This window comes from Peromyscus leucopus, chromosome 2 (genome assembly GCF_004664715.2).
Source record: "Peromyscus leucopus breed LL Stock chromosome 2, UCI_PerLeu_2.1, whole genome shotgun sequence".
In the NCBI taxonomy this organism is placed as follows: Eukaryota; Metazoa; Chordata; class Mammalia; order Rodentia; family Cricetidae; genus Peromyscus; species Peromyscus leucopus.
This window is the reverse complement of record NC_051064.1, coordinates 34,487,377-34,509,087: the sequence shown is the minus strand read 5'-3', so window position 1 is coordinate 34,509,087 and position 21,711 is coordinate 34,487,377. Positions and strand designations below refer to the sequence as shown.

The 21,711-nt window shown below is 41.7% G+C and overlaps 1 protein-coding gene across 2 annotated transcripts in view; it reads right to left on the bottom strand.

Annotated features, from left to right (window-relative positions):
• The window catches only part of Usp45 (ubiquitin specific peptidase 45), a 61,991-nt gene that overhangs the window by 25,210 nt on the left and 15,070 nt on the right, over positions 1 to 21,711 (bottom strand). For both annotated transcript variants that reach the window (XM_028878005.2, XM_028878006.2), the window contains exons 6-8: positions 13,594 to 13,736; positions 12,537 to 12,632; positions 11,951 to 12,081 (exon numbers count right to left, since the gene is read on the bottom strand). In XM_028878005.2, the coding sequence (XP_028733838.1) occupies positions 11,951 to 12,081; positions 12,537 to 12,632; positions 13,594 to 13,736 (370 nt within the window). The remainder of the gene's footprint in view (positions 1 to 11,950; positions 12,082 to 12,536; positions 12,633 to 13,593; positions 13,737 to 21,711) is intronic.

Genomic DNA, 21,711 nt, shown 5'->3' with positions numbered 1-21,711 from the left:
AGTCAACAAACGCTGGCAGAGATGTGGGAAGAAAAACAACCCTCATAAACTGTGGGTGGGAATGTGCAGTGCCAGAGGCACTATGGAGATCAGTGCAGAGGTTCCTCAGAAAACTCAGATTGACCATATGACCCAGCATGTTTGAGACTGAACATTTAGGTCAGCACATAAAAGTTATGCACACTCACGTTCATGCAACACCAGTCACAACAGCCAAGTCATGGTGTTCAGAATTAGTTTAGTTGTTGTGTCCAGCAATACACAAATGGGTAAAGAAAATGTATTCCTATACAAGAGACTTTTATGCAAACACAAAGAAAAACTTGTGTCATGGGCAGATAAATGAATGGAACAGGAGATCAAAATGTTAAGTCAGATAAGCCAGATTCAAAAAGAAAACTTCGTTCTTCTCAGATGTGGAAAACTCAATAAAACAAAGTAAGATATTAAAGTGAAAGGGGACTATTTGGGAAGAAGAAAGGACCAGTGGGGGAGGAGGGGGATGGAAATGTCATCATGAAATCAACTGTTTGTACAATGAATATAAGCAAATACAAAATTCTAAAATCTATAATAAACTCCAATGTTAAGATGAATGTCTTATCTTAAATGAAAGCTAGCCCTAGAATGCAGTCTAATCTAAGGTGAATTCTATGAAAAGAACACAGGAACACAGTACAAAACAAATTTACAATAATTTCACTATGATGTGTGTGTGTGTGTGTGTGTGTGTGTGTGTGTGTGTGTGTGTGTAATCTCATTTTATATAAACAACACTGTTAAAGACTTTGTAAAGATGCATTGCCTTTTTCTACTTGAAAAGACTGAAGAAGAACAAGCTAAATGCCACTAAATACCAATCCAGCTCTTATGACCCAGAATCTAGTACTTTAAATAGCATTCCTCATACTCTCAAAATTAGCATCCACCCTACGGTGCACTGATGTGCCTGCCACAGAGCTAAGTGAACTGGCAGTGAAGTTAACACAGAAGTGGAAGCGCCACTTCAGTGAGCTTTTTGCAGGGCAGCTGCAAATAGCACCATCATGCTAGAGAATGCCTGTGGGGCAGGTCAGAGAAACCCGGGCTAGAAACAAACCCCAGTGTTATCTGAGCCGCCACACTGGCATCACAAGAGGTAGAGATTACATAATAGACCTGTGCTGTCAACATCAAGCAATGTTAGTGAAATCAACTAGGACAGAAGCAGGAATCCTTCAGGTATCTTCCTTAGCAAGGCGGTCTTCGAGCAGACAGATACACAGGGTGGACATCATTTCTGAAGCTGCCTTCCTACATCTCCATCTCAACCATGTACAAACTGTTTATTGCCTTTTGAATAATCACTGAAAAAAATTAAACCTAGGGTTTTTTTTCATTCTTTTAGTGAGAACTGGAAAACATAATCCAATAACTTATAAAATTTTGAAGGAGACTATCTGAGGTATCAATATCAAAAGACCTTCAAACTTACTTTTAAGAAAGTTAACAGATACCAAATATATGAAGACATTCAGCCTATTGAATAAGAGGACATTTATAGGAAATGTGCCTTAGTATATTAACTACCTTCTTTATGACAATATATCTGACAGATACACCTGAAAGGAAGAGAGCTTTATTTGAGCTCAGGGGTCCAGAAGGCGCATTCCATTATGGTGGGAAGGGAATGATGACATCCAGAGCAGGTTGGTTCGTGGCAGTAGAGCTTGTCATGCAGCTTATTCACATCTTGGTGGACCAGGAAGCAGAGAGGATACTGGGCCCGGACACAGGGCCAGGCTATAATCCCCTTGGCCTAACATCCACCAACTCAGCCCCAAAGCAGCACCAGCAGCTGGGGACCAAGTGTTTAGACACATGAACCTCCATAGGACATTTCAATTCAAACCTTATCACATAACAAGAAGGATGCTGTCCAGGAGCAAGGAGTGCTGGAAAGATGGCTCAGTGGTTAAAAACAATCACTGTTCTTACAGAAGAGCAGATTTAAGTTCTCAGTACCCACATCAGGAGGCCCTCCAATTGCCTGTCACTCCAATTCCAGTGCTCCAATGGTCTCACAAGGCACTAGCAAACATGCAGTGCACATAAACACACACACACACACACACACACACACACACACACACACACACATATAAATTTTTACAGTGTTTTTTTTTAAAAAGAAGAGGGCTTTTAAAATCCTCAAGATACGCCGGGCGGTGGTGGCGCACGCCTTTAATCCCAGCACTCGGGAGGCAGAGGCAGGCGGATCCCTGTGAGTTCGAGGCCAGCCTGGGCTACCAAGTGAGTTCCAGGAAAGGCGCAAAGCTACACAGAGAAACCCTGTCTCGAAAAAAAACCAAAAAAAAAAAAAAAAAAAAAAAAAAATCCTCAAGATACAGGGGCTGGGGAAGTGGTTAACAGTTAAGAGCACTGGCTGCTTGTCCAGATGGCCCAGTTCAATTCCCAATACTGAGCTGGATCCCTAGAATCCACATAAAGGTGGAAGTAGAGAACTGACTTCACAAATTTGTCCTCTGAGCATGTGTTACTGTGACACATGATGTATCACCATATAAACACACATACAAGTAATAATAATAATAAATAATAATAATAATAAAGCTGTGATAATAATTATTATTTATAATAATAAAGTAGTAGTAGTAATAGAGAGGGGGGAAAAAAGTCCAAGTGAATTCCACGGATCACAAACCTAAGGTAGGCAAAGCAAAGCACAGCCATGTTGGGCCTGAAAGAGCTCAGCCTTGAGGAGCTAGAGATAAATGTATTTCACAAGGACCCAGATGAAGCTCACTGTTGAAGGATAGGAGACAGTTCCTTAAGCCTTAAGGAAAGCCCCCTGGACAATGTTCCCAAAGGCCACAAAAGAACTAAGACAGCCTGAGTACCTAAAGCTGAGCCTTTACACCACACATCCGAATTATGGCCACAAAGTAACATTAGGAAACTGATCTCCAAGGGTAGCCAGAAGGGTTGTGTGAGAGCAACTTAAGATTTAAAATTAATAAGCAGAGAGTAGAGAAGTATGAGGAAGGAAGTGCGGGAGTGACAGATGAGGCAAGGAGATAAGAAAGAAGTGGGGACAAAAATGAGGAAAAATGAATAAGCAAAAAACTACACCAAGTAAGCCTATGGACCGAGAAATTAAAACATATGAAGTCTAAAGAAAAGACAGCAAGATATGAATTAGCTTCACTTCAAATGCATTTAATAGAACTGCCCAAAATGTTCTACGAATATCCGATAGATGCTCAGCATTAAGAGCACTTGCTGCTCTTGCAAAAGTCCTAAATTTGCTTCTCAGCACTCACATCCCAAGGCTCACAAGCATCTGGAGTTCTGGGGGATTTGATGCCCTCTTCTGGCCTCCAAGGGCACCAAGCACACATGTAGTGCACATACATGCAGGCAAACACTCATACACATATAATAAACATAAAATCTTTTTAAAAAAATCAATAAAATTAGCAGGCTAGGATCACAAGGTATATAAAATATAAGTCAACTTTGTGTTTGTACTTGAACCCTTTCTTCAAGAGGGCTCATAATATATGCAAGTGTTCCAAAATCTGAACAAACCCAAAGTTTAAAACCTTTCTGCCCATAAGTACATCAGGTGAGAGACATTATACCTGTAGTAGTGAATCCTGAAGATGAGGTACATAGAAATCTTAATTTTTATCTGGGAGTACTCAACTATTTTAACATATTATTTATTTTTATAAATCTTTTTTTTTTTTTTTTTTAAGATTTATTTATTTATTTGTTATGTATATAGAAGAGGGCACCAGATCTCATTACAAATGATTATGAGCCACCATGTGGGTGCTGGGAATTGAACTCAGGACCTCTGGAAGAGCAGCCAGTGCTCTTAACCTCTGAGCCATCTCTCCAGTCCCTATAAATCTTAATAAAAGAAGGAAACATAAAAACAAATGAAGCTATTATGGTCAGAATTAAAACAAATTTCTAAAGCATACAATGCCCTAAAACTACTTAACTTTATGAGGCAGTCACATCTCTAAGCTTCTTAGTCTTTTCTGGCCTTCAGGCATTAAAGAAAAAAAAAAAACTGTATGTGCAGAATAAATGAAGCATGGTGATCCCTCTCTATTTAGGGATAGTTTAAGTTTAAACAAAATTTTGAAGTCTGCAGATACTATAAAATGCAAGTTCCTACTTAAAGAACGTTCTTCCTTCACGCCTCAATAACTAGGCTGAACTAGTTTATAAGGTCCATGAGAACAGGACATAATTAATCTCAATGTTTCAGAAAAAGAAATAACTAAATATTTTAACAAAGTTGGGTAATAGCCTCAGGTCATGAGGAATTGTGTCAGGCTGTGTTTGGCAATAGCTCCGAGCTATAAAGAATTGTTTAGCAAACCAGGATTGGTGAGCCACACCTTTAATCCCAGTATTAGGGAGACAGAGGCAGGTAGACCTCTGTTTAGAGGCCAGCCTGGTCTACAGAGCGAGTTCTAGGGCAGCCAGAGGTATAGTGAGACCCTGTCTCAAACAAACAAACAAATAAATAAACAACACACACACACACACACACACACACACACACACACACAATTCACATACCCTAGCTTCTCTAAATGCATACAACCCAAGGAAAGACTGAGGCCCCTCACTATTCCAATAAAGCAGTCTGCTGAGAGGAGTTTATCTGATTCCCTGCCTCATTTTTCTTACACCCGATGCCAAAACCCAGGACCCTTTAAGGATCCTCTGAGCAGGAAGCCCTCCTTCCTCCCTCGAAGGGGTAATTCCTTCCCAAGTACAGACACCTCAGAGCTCACGACAGAGGTTAAACAGCCACCAGTTTCAACCTGGCATCTCTCTCTCTCTCTCTCTCTCTCTCTCTCTCTCTCTCTCTCTCTCTCTCTCTCTCTCTCTCTCTCTCTGGTTTTTTTTTGAGACAGGGTTTCTCTGTGGAGCCCTGGCTGTCCTGGAACTCACAGAGATCCATCTGCCTCTGCCTCCCCAGTGCTGGGATTAAAGACGTACACCACCACCGCTCAGCTCAACCTAGAATCTCTGGTCTCTGTATCCTCTGCGTCTCTGTGGACAGAACCTCTCTTGGGACTTTATTGGTACTCTACATAAACCCTGCCTGATCACAGTCCTCTGCTCTCCTCCAGATCCTTCCCATCCATCTTCTTCTGACCTCTTCCTCCTGGACTCCGATCTCCAGGCTGAGAGGCCTTTCATCCTTTGACCACTGCCATCCACACACCCAAAATCTACAGGACAAGGCAACCGCTGGGGCTGACTCAGCACCCTGACCAGACTCCAGAAGGTCCAGGAGCTTCTCACCCCTCCAGATCACAAAGTACGGAGGTTCCAGGGACCTCCCACATATAATTACCTCTGTGACATCCACTCCCATCACTAGTCTTAAGAATATGGGGATGCCCCCTCAGTTTCATTTTCATCTTTTCTCTAAACCTGGAGGATCCCCCAGGCAGCTAGATAAGGCTCTCAACCAGCTCTGTTTGTCATTTCAAATTTAAACCAAATTTCCAAAATGGGCTCTAAATTATCTATCCCAAAAGACTCTCTCTTGGCTTGTCTCCAAAGTAATCTTAAAAATCTCCATCTCAGAGAGCTCCACCAAACTCATTAAATTCTCCACTCAAATCTGGTTGTGTACTTCCTTGATAATGGCCTTTTGCTGGCCCCAGTTCAGAACTTTCAATTTTGGCATTCTTACAGACCTAGACAACTTTCTCAAATGAAATGGCAAGTGGTCCAAGGTACCCTATGTGGTGGTTTGAATAGGAATGGCCCCCATAGGCTATGTATCTGAATGCTTTGACCTTAGGGAGTAGTGCTACTTGACAGGGACTAGGTAAGGCCTTGTTGGAGGAGGTGTACCCTTGTTGGAGTGTGTCACTGGGGGTAGGCCCTGGGGTTTCAAAAGCCCAAGCTAGGCCCACTGGCTCTCTCTCTCTCTTCCTGCTGCCTACAGATCTAGATGTAGAATTCTAAACTTCTCCAGCACCAGGTCTGCCTTCATGCTGCCATGCTCCCCGTCATGGCAATAACAGATTAAATCTCTGGAACTGTAAGCAAGCCCCAGTTAAATGCTTTCTAAGAGTTGCCATGGTCATGGTGTCTCTTCACAGCAATAGAATGTTGACTATATGCCCAAGGCTTTGTCAACCCTTCACTTCATTCTTCTCTCTGCAATTCCTGTTCTGCCCCCTAGTTCTTCTCTGTCACCAGAAGTCTGGACCCAAATCCAATCCCCACTTCAGTTCCCTGGCCTTTGATCCTGCTGATGAACTTCCTCCCTACAATACCCCCACACATACCCCCTCCAGGAACAATCTCCCTACTGCCCAACCTTCATCCACACCCTCTACACTTCCCCCTCCTTGGACTCCTACCCTGGCCACTAAGTGTCAAAAGTCCAAAGGTCAGGACCTCTGAAAAATCAACCAGGCCACTGTTCCCACCTTCCTGTGGTCTCTAAACCTAACACACTCCTTTCTCCCATCCCCTCTCTACTGATTTATTTTCTGTCTTTGACTTTAAAAATGCTTTCTTTTTTGTTTGTTTGGGTTTTTTTTTTTTTTTTTTTTGAGACAGGGTTTTTCTGTGTAACAGCCCTGGCTGTCCTGGAACACACTTTGTGGACTAGGCTGGCTTCGATCTCACAAAGATCTGCCTGCCTCTGCCTCCTAAAAAGGTGCTTTCTTTACTATCCCTCTACATACATCCTCTCAACCCCTGTGTGCCTTCATCTGGAAGTTCCTGAATATACTACACACCCAGTACTATACACACACTTACCCAGCACTACATACACACTCACCTGGACAGTTTTGCCCTCAGGAATTTCAAGACAGCTGGCCTCACAAAAGGACCTCACCAAACTAGATTTACCCTCTAGTCTCCTTCTCCAGGAGGTAGATGATCTCTTATGCAGCTCTTCCTCACACAGACCAATCTCCAACACTCCATGAGCCTTCTATGCTGACCAGTCCTATGTTAACTTGACACACAAACTACAGTTATCTGAAAGCAGGGAACCTCAGTTGAGAAAATGTCTCCATATGATCCTGCTATAAGGTATTTTCTTAATTACTGATTGATGGAGGAATGCCCAGCCCATTGTGGGCAGGGCCACCCCTGGGCTGGTAATCCTGTGTTCTATAAGAAAGCTGGCTGAGCAAGCCAGTAAATAGTACTCCTCCATGGCTTCTACATCAGCTCTTGTCTCCAGGTTCCTGTCCTGTTTGAGTTCCTGTCCTGACTACCTTCAATGATGAATAGCAATGTGGAAGTCAAATAAACCCTTTCCTCCCAACCTGCTGTTTCGTCATGGTATTTTGTTGCAGCAATAGAGACCTTAACTAAGACACCTTAACTCTCTTGCCTCCTGGACCTATACAGTCTCCAGAGACAAGACCCAGATATGCCAACCATTGACCACCTATCTGGGCCTCTCAGTCTCACTAGAAGGGAGAACTACACCCCAAACCAAGATAGAGGAACTCCTTGTCTACCCATTGCACGAACCAAAGGCAGACTATTTACATTATTAGGCTTTTATAATTTTTTCAAATATGGATTCCCAAACTCTCCCTTGCTGCTCAGCCTCTTAATGAAGCCACTAAGAGACTCCTAGAGGAGCCACTCTTCCCCCCTCAATCCATCCTTTCTCCCGTAAAACCAATAAAATCTACTCTTTCCTTCACCTCTACACTAGCACTTCCAGATCCAAACAAGGACTTCTATCTCTTTTTAAATGCTAACCAAGGACAAGCCTTTGCAACACTCTGCAGACAAGGAAGAACATATATTGTCCCACGGCCTATTCTCCAAACAGCTAGACATGGTCACAAGAGACTGGCCATCCTCCCTCCAGACCATGGCCATGGTGGTACTGCCTGTCCCTGAGGCAAACAAAATCTTACTTCACAGCCCCTACACATGCTCACTACATCCACTCAAGGACTTAATCAGCCACCACACTTTCCTAATCACCCCCAAACCAGGGTACAGCTTTTCCATGCTTACTTATTAGATTCTAACCTTGTATATGAGTCATGCTCACTTCTCAAGCCCAAAACACACATCCCCAGTAACCCTCCATGCCCTCAGAGCTCCTTCACTCTTGCTCTGAGACACATGATTTCTCCTCTAAGCCTTTTGTCCATATTTTCATTACCACCTGTAAAAGGTCCCCAACTTATTTATAAATGATAGTACCCCAAAACAAGCCCCTTACACAGCACAATATGCTATACTTCTAGGGGATCCAACTACATCCACAAGCCCACACATACTAGAAATCAAATCCCTAACCTGGCATACAACTTCCAACAGGCAGAACTAATCGCTTTTACCCTGGCTCTCACACCTGCTTGCAACCTTAGAGTCAATATATTCATTGACGCTAAATATACTTCAACATGTTATTCCAGAGAGAAAGGGGCTTCCTAACCCAAAATGGAACACCGATTATTAAAACTTCAAGGAGTTCCTGTATTAAAAGAGAGTTTTTTTTTTGGTTTTGGTTTTGGTTTTTGTTGTTGTTGTTGTTGTTTTTGTTTTTGAGACAGGGTTTCTCTGCATAGCTTTGCGCCTTTCCTAGAGCTCACTTGGTAGCCCAGGCTGGCCTCGAACTCACAAAGATCCGCCTGGCTCTGCCTTCCGAGTGCTGGGATTAAAGGCGTGGGCCACCACCGCCCGGCAAAAGGGAGTTTTAATACAGGAACTCCTCCAAGCAGTTCTCCCTCCCACCCAGCCATTCTTCAGTGCAGTGGACATGAAAAGGACAAATGATATATCTCTTTTCTCAATAACATGACCGACCTAATGGCCCAACACACTGTCCTGTCACATCCTCCATCTACTCTGACGACAAAAACCTCCATCTCCAGAACCACCTTGTGCACTCAGAACCCTCTTTCTGATGGCTGACATCCTAACTCGCCAATACTCCCTGAGTCACCCTTCTAATCAAACTCTTCTCTCCTTTCTCTGCAGTTAATTACCACTATTCACTGGTGGGCTATTTCTAAAAAGACTTACCACGTTCTGTGAGACCAGCCAAAAGACAAATCCTAATCCCAACCTTTGCTTCCCCAGTTTCCATCTCACCAAATGAGAGTCCAGTTACCTTCCCCAAACTAGCAGTTAGCTTTCACCACATTCTGCTAGTCGGATGACACAAACATTTACTAGTATTCATAGATATCTTTTCAGAATGGGTTGTAGCCTTCCCAGCCACAAATAAGAGGGCCCACACTATAGTTTACACACTACTCTCTGAGATCATCTCTTGCTTGCCCTCCTCCATTCGGTCAGATAATGGCCCCAAGTTCATCTCTTCGACTACCCAACCTGTGTCCAAATCCCCTGGAAATTCTACATCTCTTTCTGGCCCCAATCCTCAGGGGAAGTTGAGAGGATGAATAGGGCCATAAATGACTCCTGGCTTTACCCCCTCAATTTGACTCTACATCTCTAGGTCCCACCAAGCTCAAGATAGCCAGGCTTCCAGTTTCCCAGCTCTCACCATCAGAGAGACAGACTGTGTAGAACCAGAAATAAATTGTACCTGCTTGGCTCCCAAGCTGACTCACCAAGTTCTTCCAACAAAGACTACCAGCTTTTACTGCCCAGAGGTAACTGACCAGCCCTTAACCAACCTAGAAGCAACCTCAATGCGCCGCTTCCATGACTGAGATTGCAGCACCTCGCTAACAGGAAGTAGTCACTACAAAACTACGACTCCTCCCCTTTCTCCTTTTTACCCTTCCAGAATTGGGATATGTTGGGTAATAGTCTCAGATCATGAGGATTTACAACAGGCTGTATTGGGCAATAGCCCCATGACATAAAGAATTGCTTAGCCCTAGACTGACCATTCAGTTCAGATCCACCTCCAGAAACAATATGTCCAGGCAGCAGAAGCAATTCACCCTGCCAAACTGTGATGCGGCAAGACATTACAAAGGCTCCTCCATCTTGTATTCTTGCTGAGGCCATTTCAAGTTTAATGAGAATTTGATCTCCTTGATGGAGAATCCCATGGAAAATTACCCAACTCTATTCTAGGAACCCAAGGTCAAGATGCCCCAGCCAACTTATCTTAACTTCTTGTGCAGAACCCCCTTCAGCTAACCACTTTCTTTAGCTTCTGTTAAAATGCTTGCTTCTATGAAGTACCCACTGCAGCTGCCAAGCAAGCCAGAACATGGTTTGTGCCTTTAAAATCCTATTGGTCTCAATGCATGGGGCTACACTGAGGTACTGAATACATGAGTGTAGTCCTAGCCAGCAGAATAAAGACTTTCAATTGGCTATAAATTGTTTAAGTGGTCATTTCTGGTGGGTTCCCCACAACAAAACCTCAAAAACAGCTGTAACTTCCTAGTAGATATATACATGCATGTATATATGTATGTTTTAAGTTTTTTTCTTTTAAAGATTTAGTTAGTTAGTTAGTTAGTTAGTTATTATGTATGCAGTGTTCTACTTGCATGTGTCCTTGCAGTCCAGAAGAGGGCACCAGATCTCATTATAGGTGGTTGTGAGCCACCATGTGGTTGCTGGGAATTGAACTCAAGGCCTCTGGAACTGGTTAACAGCCAGTGCTCTTAACCACTGAGCCATCTCTCCAGCTCATATTTTAAGTTTTAATTACTGTGCCTAAAAGATCTATGCTTCTAACCTGTAAGCCCCTTGCTCAAGGACATATACTTCCTGAAATGCTGGAAGCTATTGTTTATGGACGATAACAAGCCACATGCTTTTATTCCCCTAAACAAGTTTGCTTGACCCATCTGCCCTGGATGTGCTTGATTATATGCAGGCAGGAAGTACATCAGGATATACACTTGCCCCTGATTGGATGTAGGAGGCAGGCAGGAAGTATGTGAGGATTTATATTTGCTCCTGACTGCACCTGATGGGAAATACAGTAGCTCATGGGTTTGCCTTTATAAGCCTCTGCAAAATGTGACTTGTTGCTATTTTCTGAGAACCTTGGAATGGACCTGGCCAGCATTTAATTAAAGCTTGCTTCAAATTTGGCTCAAGAATTGTGGTAGTGGTCTTACTTCAACTAGTAGGATTAATAGTATATTCCTCAGCCCCTCTAAAGAGTTTAACCTTTATCCCATGGAAAGGGTGGGGCCAGGCCCCTCACTGTTTCAATACAGCATTCAGTCTCAGACAACCTGTTATGACTGAGTCATCTACTTCTCTGCTTTACTTTCTTACAAACATCCAGTTAGGTAAGCCCTTTATGGCATGCGCTTCTTTCCAGGCATACGAAGATTTTGCTTTTAAATATATGCTAATACCTGGAGAAATGCACATAAGTTCTATTTGCCTCAAAGCTCATCTTTAAAACAAAGAAGCTATGAGTCTGAGGATGTAGCCTGGTGGTAGACCTTGCCTGGCACCAACAATGGAAACATATTTGTTATGCTACTTTCTACACGCTACAGTTGGGTGACAGCCGCAAGCCATGAGGAATGCCTTAGCCCCAGTCTGACCATTCAGTTCCACCCGAGAAACATGTCCAGGTAGCACAAGCAACTCACCCTGCCAAAACACAAAAATGGCTGTAACATCCTGGTAGATACAGACATACACAATATTACATCCTGGACTTGAGTCGGGACAGACTTCGTTTAAATTTTAGTTCTGTTGCCCCAAAACTAAGTGTGCTACCTCATTTCTGAGTCTCTGTTCCTAACACATAAACTTCTAACACAATCACTTCTAAAGAGGATGGGGACAATCTGCACAAAGCACACAGATGTGGCTAACAGATGTTGCTTCTTTGTCTTGGCAGTCTTTGGCAGCAACCAAAACAACAGAGCAGAAATAAAACCCTTGTTAGTAGGAATGCATTAGTACTTTGTGACCTCATTGTTCATATCAAGAATGCAGACACACTCACTTCTGGCAAAGTTGATTGAAAAGAACTTTAGGAGAAAGCGGTCCTTTTTCAGCCTCTTTCATGCTGTGAAGAAACAGGAACAAGGCTGAAGTCAATGGTCCAGGGCTTGAAAGTTCCACCACTAATGGATCCTTTGAAAACATGATCAATATTATGTCAGAAATACATAATTTGAAAATAAAATATTATCAAGATTCTTAAAGCTATTCTTTATTTAAGTGATAGTAACAATAATAAGACCTAAATTTAAATAAATGTTACTGTTAACTACAAAACAGGAGTCCTGGACATTTTGCTCAATAAAAGTTCTGACTTTTGTTTTTTTCCAGTATGTGCAAATAAAAATTGCCTCGCCTTTTTTTTTTTTTTTTTTTTTTTTTTGATCCATAATATGTCTGAACCATAGCATACCTTGAAAAGCTACAATTTCTGAAAACCTTATCTGGTAATTTTTACAAGATACTTTAGAATTATGTTTTAAAGCCCTCAGACTACATTCCGATTTGGTGGCTTAGAGAAACAGAAAAGAAACATTTTAGAAACAGGTTATTACGTTTCTGTGGCTGTACGTGTGCTTGTTACTCACCAGCTGTGGAGCTGACGAAAGCGAAATCTTGAGTTTTGTGCCGTCTTCTTTTATCTCGTTCATCAGTTCAAAGAGAATGTGAGTCTGGGCCAAGTTCTAGACAACAGAGCCAAGCCTCGATTCAGTTAGTATGTGGTTCTCATGTGATGATGTGAGTGTTCTCTGTTCAGTTAGTGTGTGGTGTGGTGATATATTGTGTCCCCCAATATATTGTGCATCCTAATAAACTTATCTGCGGTCAGAGGACAGAACAGCCACTAGATAGACACAGAGGTCAGAAAATGGTGGCACTCATACCTTTAATCTTATCACTTGGGAGGCAGAGATCCATGCAGATCTCTGTGAGTTCAAAGCCACATTGGAAATAGCCAGGCATGGTGACTCATGCCTTTAATCCCAGGAAGTGATGGCAGAAAGCAGAAAGGTATATAAGGAGTGAAGACCAGGAATTATAGCCTGGTTAAGCTTTTAGGCTTTTGAGCAGCAGTTCAGCTGAGATCCATTTGGATGAGGACCTAGAGGCTTTCAGTCTGAGGAAACAGGATCAGCTGAGGAACTGGCGAGGTGAGGTGGCTGTGGCTTGTTCTGCTTCTCTGATCTTCCAGCATTCACCCCAATACCTGGCTCCGGGTTTGTTTTTATTAATAAGAACCTTTGAAATTCATGCTACAGTGTGGTTCTCATGTGATGATGTGTGTTCTCTGTTCAGTTAGTGTGTGGTTCCCATGTGATAACATGAATGCTCTATGTTCAGTTAGTGTGTGGCTCTCAAAGCTCCCAATCTCATTCAGCACAGCAAACCATGTCCACTTAAAATCTTTAAGATTTAACTGAACACACTACGTTTTCTGTAGTATGACTAAAGAAGCACTACAAGACAACAGACTTCCAGGTAACACTGCTGAGTACACATATGATAATCACCAACAATAACCCAAACAAAGAGAAACAGAAGGAACTTTCTAGAATAACCTTTAATTAGTGAGTGGACAGTCTACACTCATATTAACCAGTTCAAATAATTTTTCACAGTTTACAAATCATGCTGATGACTTACCTGAATGACTGCATTGAAAAAGCAAGTATTTCCTAGATTTGTAATTCCTTTCACAGATGGCACACAGCTGCCCTTTTTTCCCTTCTTTATTTCACCAGTTTCACGCTTTTCTTCACAAAGTTTTATGAGTCTTGAAAATGCACCTATGAAACATACATAAGTCACAGAAAACTTACATAAGATGTAAAATTAAATATGCCACTTGACAATTTAAATATATCATTTAAAATCAAATAAAACTGAATCTTTGAATTAGTGTTCCTGAAGGAGAAGACCACAAACAAAATATCTTTGGTTTTATATTTTACAGCTATTGAGTTGAATTCACTGTTATACAGATATCTGTACCCTTACATCACATTACAGAATAATTTCCTGATGAATTTAAAAGTTTAAGGGAAATAGGTGAAAACAAACAGAAAAGATCTTCCTTCTAAATACAATTCCCCATAAGAAAGGAAATGGGTGCTTAAAGACAAGCTATTCAAAGCCTCAGATAGGAAAGATGAGAAATGAGCTTATAAAATTGTTGTTGTGCCAAAGAATAAGGAAGGGGTCAAAATGGTAATGGACACTTGGGTCACAGGAGGTGGAGATAGGATGATCAGAAATCCAAGATCACCTTCAGATACAAATAGAGTTTAAGTCAGCCTGGGCTACAAACAAACACTGGCTTCCGGCTGCATGGTATATCAGTCTGAGGTGTGCAATTGGAATATCAAAATAAGGGTAATATAACAGATGGTTACATAATGAATGCATATTGATGATAGATTTTTTTTATGAGATTAAATGGTGAGAGAAATTTTTTCAATTTAAAAACATTTTAATGTGGGGTTGGGGATTTAGCTCAGTGGTAGAGCACTTGCCTAGCAAGCGCAAGGCCCTGGGTTTAGTCCTCAGCTCCAAAAAAAAAAAAAAAAAAAAACAAAAAACATTTTAATGTGTATTGGTATTTTGCCTACATGTATGCCTGCGCACAAAGGCCAAAGAGGGCATTGGATTCCTTGAAGGGAATGGAGTTAGAGATGGCTGTGAGCCACCATGTGGGTCAGGAGTAATCAAACCCAGGTTCTCTGAAAGAGCAGCCAAGTGCTCCTAACTGCTGAGTCATCTCTTCAGCTCCATGAGGGGAAACTTTTCTTTCTTTTTGAGACAGGGTCTCACTAGGTAGTCCTGGCTGTCCTGGAACTCACTATGTAGACCAGGCTAGCTTCAAACTCACAAGATCTGCCTGCCTCTGTGTCCTGAGTGGTGGGACTAAGGAAAGCATCATTACACCATGCTCAGAGGGAAACCTTCTGATGAAAAGATGACAATTAGTAAACAAAAGAAAGGACCAGGTCAGGAAACTACCATCTTACAGTGATGCTCTTCGGTAAAATTGGCAACTTTCTTATGAGTTTGAAAATTTAAAAGCTAAAACAGTTAATGGGATCACACTATACTACAAAAAGGTGGTGGTGCACACCTTTAATCCTAGCACTTGGGAAGCAGAGGCAGGTGAATCTCTGTGAGCTCAAAGCCAGCCTGGTCTACAAAGTTCCAGGACAGCCAGGACTATTACACAGAGAAATCCTGTCTGGGGGGCAGGGGGGGGGAATTAAAATATCTAATAAACCTGAGTGCCATGCTTTGTACTTGACAATCTAGATAACTAGCATAGATCTGAAAATTTCATTTTATTTGTTTCTGAAACAGGGTCTATGTAGCTATGGTTGACCTAGAACTTGCTACGTAGACGAGGTGGTTTTGAACTTGCCTCAGCCTCCCTAATGCTGGAATTAAAGGTATGTAATACCATGCCCAGTTGAAAACTGCATTATTAGTTTGTGTTCAATGACAATGTAAGAATAAAGAATAAATTTCTAACATTTACAAACTGACATGTTGATCAGAACTATGTAATAGATTACTGGGATTCAAAATCATCAAACAGGGGACTGTGAATGTAGCTTACTTCATAGATTGTCTGCCTAGCATACAGGAAGCCCTAGGTTCCTTTCCTATACCACAGAGCACCAGGCTGGTAGCATATGCATGTAATCCCAGCATGTGGAAGGTAGAAGCAGAAAAATCAGAAATTCAAAGTCATCCTCAACTACACAGTGAGTTTGAGACCAACCTGGGATATATAAAACCCTGTCTTAAAAACAAACAAACAAAAACATTTATAGTCATCCCTTGATATATCTACAGTAGACCACGTTTCCAGGACTCCCAGAACACAGATACCCAAGTCCTTCATTTTAGGAATTCATCAGGCATAAAAAGGCTGGATTTCTACTAGGGTTGCTGTCTGAGCTTGTGGATATTCACTGATAATGGATTCCCGTTCTTTTATCACACATATTAATTTTATATAATACATAATCATGGGTTTCATTGTGACATTTTCATGTATCTGTTTTTGTCATATTCCCCCTCCTTTGGTCTCCTCCTATTCTTGCTGAACCCTGTTTCCCAGTTAATCTCATTTCTATGTTCCATGATTGTTTTATTGACAATGGTGTTTTAGTGATCCATTTTTTTAGTGCTTCCTACAAGATCCCAGGTGAGGGACCATTTACAAAAGCATGGCTCCTTACAAGTAGCTAGGCCACCAAAGATAATGTCTGTCAGATGTGATGGCACATGCCTTTAATCCCAGCAGCCTCAGACAGGTTAAGTAATCTGCTCAGGGACATAACAGTAACATTCCAATTATAAATCCATCACTTTACAGCCTAAATCCCCATCAATGACTCACGTTCAATGACAATAACTATAAAAGACAGTTGGCTAAGATTCTTACGGATTTGGGTGTATGCCACTCTGAACAGATGAATTTTCGAAAGATTTTCCTTTCTTTCACATCCATAGTAAGTCTTGTTCTGATATGTAATATCTGAGACAAGGGCTCATGGAGCTTACCTGGGTGTAAACCTCCCCTCCAGTGTTCAGGATGATCAACATGCCAGGTTTTACTAAGTGTTGGGGACTGAACCAGGACTCTTACATCCTTGTCAGCCACTCTATCAACTGAACTACATACCAGCCCTGTTCTTTTAACTTTTCACACAAAAAACAATGGCTGGGAGAAATAAGCTATAGAAAGTAACTACACATAGATTAAATAGTACACAAGTCCACTTGGAATTTCCTAGAATAGTCCTAGAAATAAGTAATATTAAATTTTTTTTGATATATACTTTATCTCTGTACTTCATTCATCCATCATTTTTTAAAACATCTGGGATGACATCCCAAAGTAAACAATGTTCATAAGACCATCTGGACAAAACTGCAGGCAAGAAAAAAAAGCACAAACATATGGAAAAACAGATTTCCCCCCTTCCCTTCAGCAGTAAGGAATGACAAATGTCAAATCTGGAGATAGCCACGCTTCACTGTGCGATGCTCTGCAGCACCACCTGGCTCTCCATGCACAGCCACCAAATATGGACAGAGCGCCAGGAAGAACATGCCCACAGGGCAGCAGCGATAAACACAGTTGATTTCATGGTTAAATGGCCGCTTCACACAAGTGGCAAAGGTCTGCTCACTTTTTTTTTTTTTTTTTTTTTTTTTTTTTTTTTTTTTTTTTGGTTTTTCGAGACTGGGTTTCTCTGTGCAGCTTTGCGCCTTTCCTGGAGCTCACTTGGTAGCCCAGGCTGGCCTCGAACTCACAGAGATCCGCCTGGCTCTGCCTCCCGAGTGCTGGGATTAAAGGCGTGCGCCACCAATGCCCGGCTTTTTTTTTTTTTTTTTTTTTTTTTTGGTCTGCTCACTTTTAACAGTAATCTATGAGAAAATATCCAAGATTAACAACGCTATTAGGCTTATGTATTAAATACATCAGATAATTTAACCAGAAAAACATAGTAGCATTTTCTGAAAGCTACTTTTTTATTTAAAGTAACAGGGAAAGCTTTAGAATACAGAACAATTTAAATCCATTCAGTTTATGGAATGCCTACAGTGTGCCAGCTATTATATGAACCACTATTTATATTTATATAGAATCCTTATGATTTATGACCAGAAAGTATAGAGCTGGTACATAAAGCCTTGAATTTATGTACCAGCAGAACTTCTAGGACCTAAGTATACATTTTTATACATCTATTCACTAATGAACTGTCTGCTGAGAGCTAAGATTCTAGTTTAAAACAGGGGGGTGTCTGAATTAGTCAAATATTTTACACCTAAAGGTATGTGTGTTTCTGCTGTTTATGTGCTGTTGGGGCCTGAACCCCAGGTTTCAACCCCTAGGCAATTCTAGGCAAGCATGCTAGAAAATGAGCCTTACTACAGCCCCTCTACCTCCTTTAGAAACAGAACCAGACACCCTAAAGACTGAACTCCAAGAATTTTTTTTGGAATGTGATATAATGAAAAGGGCAAAGCTGCTACCAAAAAAAATTTTAAAAGAGCATACAAATTTTTTATTTCTGTTCATTTTTTTTTACCTCGTTTCACTGACAACTGAAAAAAATAAATAAATTGGTACCCATTATTAGAAAGAGTAAGTCCAGGATTTCAAGGTTATTTTATTTTAAAAGCATATTCTATCTACAATATCATCATCTATTCCTTCACATTAACAGAATTATGTACAATGAGAATGCAAAGAACAGACTTTGGGCATTCTAGCTTGTCATTTGTTTGCTTGTTTTGGTCACTGTGCTGGGTATTGAACCACTACACTTGTACATGACCCCAAGCCTCCTCTAGCTACATTTCTTATGGCTTATTTTAAAAACTTTTTTTCAAGACATGGTTTCCCTGTGTACTAGCCCTGGCTGTCCTGGAACTAACTGTGGATCAGGCTGGCCTGAATTTACAGATTCACCTGCCTCTGCCTCCTGAGTACAGGGATTAAAGGCGTGTGCTGCCACCACTCAGCAAACAAACCTTCACTTTTTTTTTCCCCTTCAAGACCGGTTTCTATGTGTAGTCCTGGCTATCTTCTTATGGCTCTTGTAATAACTCTGCAGTCTACATACACAAAGAGCAGTTTGAGCAAGCCATGGGGAGCAAGCCAGTAAGCAGCACCCCTCCATGGCCTCTGCATTAGCTCCTGCCTCCAGGATCCTGTCCTCACTACTTTTGATGGTGAACTGTTATATAGAACGGTGAGGGAAATAAACCCTTTCCTCCCCAAGTTGTTTTTAGTCATGGTGTTTCATCACAGCAAGAGTAATCCTAACTAGGACAAATTGGTGCCAGGATCAGGAGGTATGACTGTGACAGACCTAACCATGTTGTTTTGGGGAAGATTGTGGAAGGACTTCAGAAATTTGTACTAGAAAAGCTATTGAGTATTGAGAGCTCAGTGGGCTGATCTGTAGGAGCTTGGGAGATAAAAGCATTGAAAGCAGTGTAGACAATGGAGGCCTGGCTTGTTTCAGGAAGTTTGAGTCCCTTAAAGACTGCCGGGGCTGTTTGCTATTTTAAGTTGAGAATCTGGCTGGCTGAGGCTGAAGGATCATCTGTGACTAACAAGAGACCAGAACCAATGAAGTGAAACTCTTGCTTCGTTGGGAAAATAGATGCTAGTCAGATGGAGCTAAGAAATTATTGTGGTGATTGAAAAGAGACCAGCATCATTAAGGTGAAATTTTCTGTGAAGTGTTTGCTCACAGTCAGCACACAGGCTGTGTTCCAGAAGTGGCCAAGGTTGTACCTTGTGCTAGCAGCCAAACTTGGTAGTGTAAGAGTCTCCCAGGTGGTACTGGTTTTGAAGGTATGAAGGGGTCATGGAGAGCCGCTGAAGCTTGGCACTACAAGAGGCCAGGATAGGCTATGGGTGAAAGTGTAGACTCAGTGTCAGTTCAAGGTCCAAGACTGAAGAGGTCATGCAAAGAAGTTGAGGACTGGCACCATGAAGAGAACCTCTGAGAGGCTGGTAAAAATGGAGCACAGTTGTAGCAGAAGACCCCCAGGATTTTTGAGATGACAGTACCCTGGGATGACTACCAAGAACAGGAGAAGCTGTGGATTAGAGCCAGCTGGAGCTTAGAAAACAAACTGTTCTGCAGAGGGCAGAGCCAGAGAAGTGACCTAAGCCCTTGTGAGGAGTCCAGAAGGTCATGAGTGAATTCTAGACAGTGGATACTGAGTTATTTACAGTTGGAGTTTGGTTTTGTTCGTTCAGATTGTGACTGTGCCCTGGTTCTTCCCTCTTGAAGTAAGAACATATTTAAGTTATTTTTTAATTTATAGGAGTCCACAGTTGGGAGACTCTGGATTTTAAGAGGCTGAATTTTTAAGTGTTGGAAAGTTTAAAGTATGTGGGACTTTTCAAGTACGTAAAATGCTCTATGTTGTAATGTCAACATTAATGTGTGATCTTGGGGATGAAAAAGAAAGGAAACGATGTGGCTTAACAGTAAAGTACCCGTGTGTCAAGTTGACAAGGGGTCAGTTGTGCTGGCTAGTATTTATGTCAACATGACACAAGCTAGAGCCATCTGAGGAAGGAGCTTCAATTGAGAAAATGCCTCCCTCCATAAGACTGGGCTGCAGGCAAGCCTGTAGGGCATTTGCTCAGGGATTGATATGGGAGGACCCTGTCCCTTATGGGAGGGGCCACCCCTGGGCTATTAGTCCTGGGCTTTATAAAGAAAGCCTGCTGAGCAAGGCAGTAAGCAGCACCCCTCCATGGCCTCTGAATCAGCCCCTGCCTCCAGGTTGCTGTCCTCACTACTTCTGATACAGGACTGTGGGTGAAATCAGCCCTTTCCCCTCCAGGTTGCTTCTGGTCATGGTGTTTTATCACAGCAATAGTAACCCCAAGACACTTCCTTAGGTTGACTTGATGCTCAGCACAGAGGGCCTCCACCAACCTGGCACATGCAGGCTCAACAAAATGCCACACAAGCACACAGAGACAGGTGTGGCTGCCTCACAGATTCCAAGTGCAGGATGCGTCTTCAGCACATCTTGTAAAGCAGTATTAACACTCATTACCCGCCAGCAGCTGTACTAGCCTCTGCTCTGGCTTGCAGGTGAAGTCAAACCTTGAATACACCCGAGCCTCTGCCTCACAGGACTCTGCAGTGGCAGGGAATGAGCTAGGGTTCAGTTTGTGAGATGCAAACAAGAGGAGGACTCTCACGGCAGAAGAAACGATTTACCTTTTCAAAAGGTATTAAACCGCTTTCTAGTTTTTACTATAAAGGTCACAGTATTTTAATCCTCAGCTTCAGAACCTAATCAAGCCATTTAATACTGTTTTACTTTAAAATATGTGCATATATATATAATGAGTAGGTGAAGACATAAAAACACTTTCTAAAACAAACATACTTCAGGTCTTTGATACCCCAAGAAATATTAGCATAATGAACTCAACAGTATATACTTTATTTTCTTTAGTCCTAATAAAAATAGCATCCTGCTAGTACTGATATTTTGAGCTAAGTTTCTGTAGAAAGAGCATGGAACTTTCAATCTCCCGTGTAGTTCACAAAAAGCTAACCAATATTCATCAGTATGAATTTCCATTAGGAATTCCTGCGTTTGGTATTTGTATAATACTCTAGTTATCCAAGCCTACTGAAGTAGCATAGCTTAACGAACCTTTCAGAGTACATGAGTCAGTTTAAAAAAAACCCTCAGCAAATTTTAGGTTCAAAGCAAAATGAAGACACACACCCCATCCCCACACATTCAAAACCTCTCCATTATCTACATCCACCACCAGAATGGTTCATTTGTTAGACAAGATAAACCAGCATTGACACTTCATTATCACCCAGCATCCATAGCTTACATGAAGTTTCCTCTTGGTGGTGGATGTCCCTTTCAGCTGGACAAATACATAATGACAGATAGCCACCTTATCACATGGGAAGTTTCATGGCCCTAAAAGCCCTCTGCGCTTTGTTCTCCCTCCCCGCAGGCTCTGCCAACTTTATCCATTCTTCTATTCTTTCCAGGTCTTTGGTCTATTTCTTAACATCTTTCTAGTTGGATCTTGCAAGGATATTTTTTGCCCTTTTTCAATCTTGTGTTATATATGACATTTTCATTATGCATATCACAAGGGTGAGCTCCCCACACACACACACACACACAAATTCTAACATCAGATGTGAAATCTACACAGCTGTAAGCATTCTTCTGGGAACC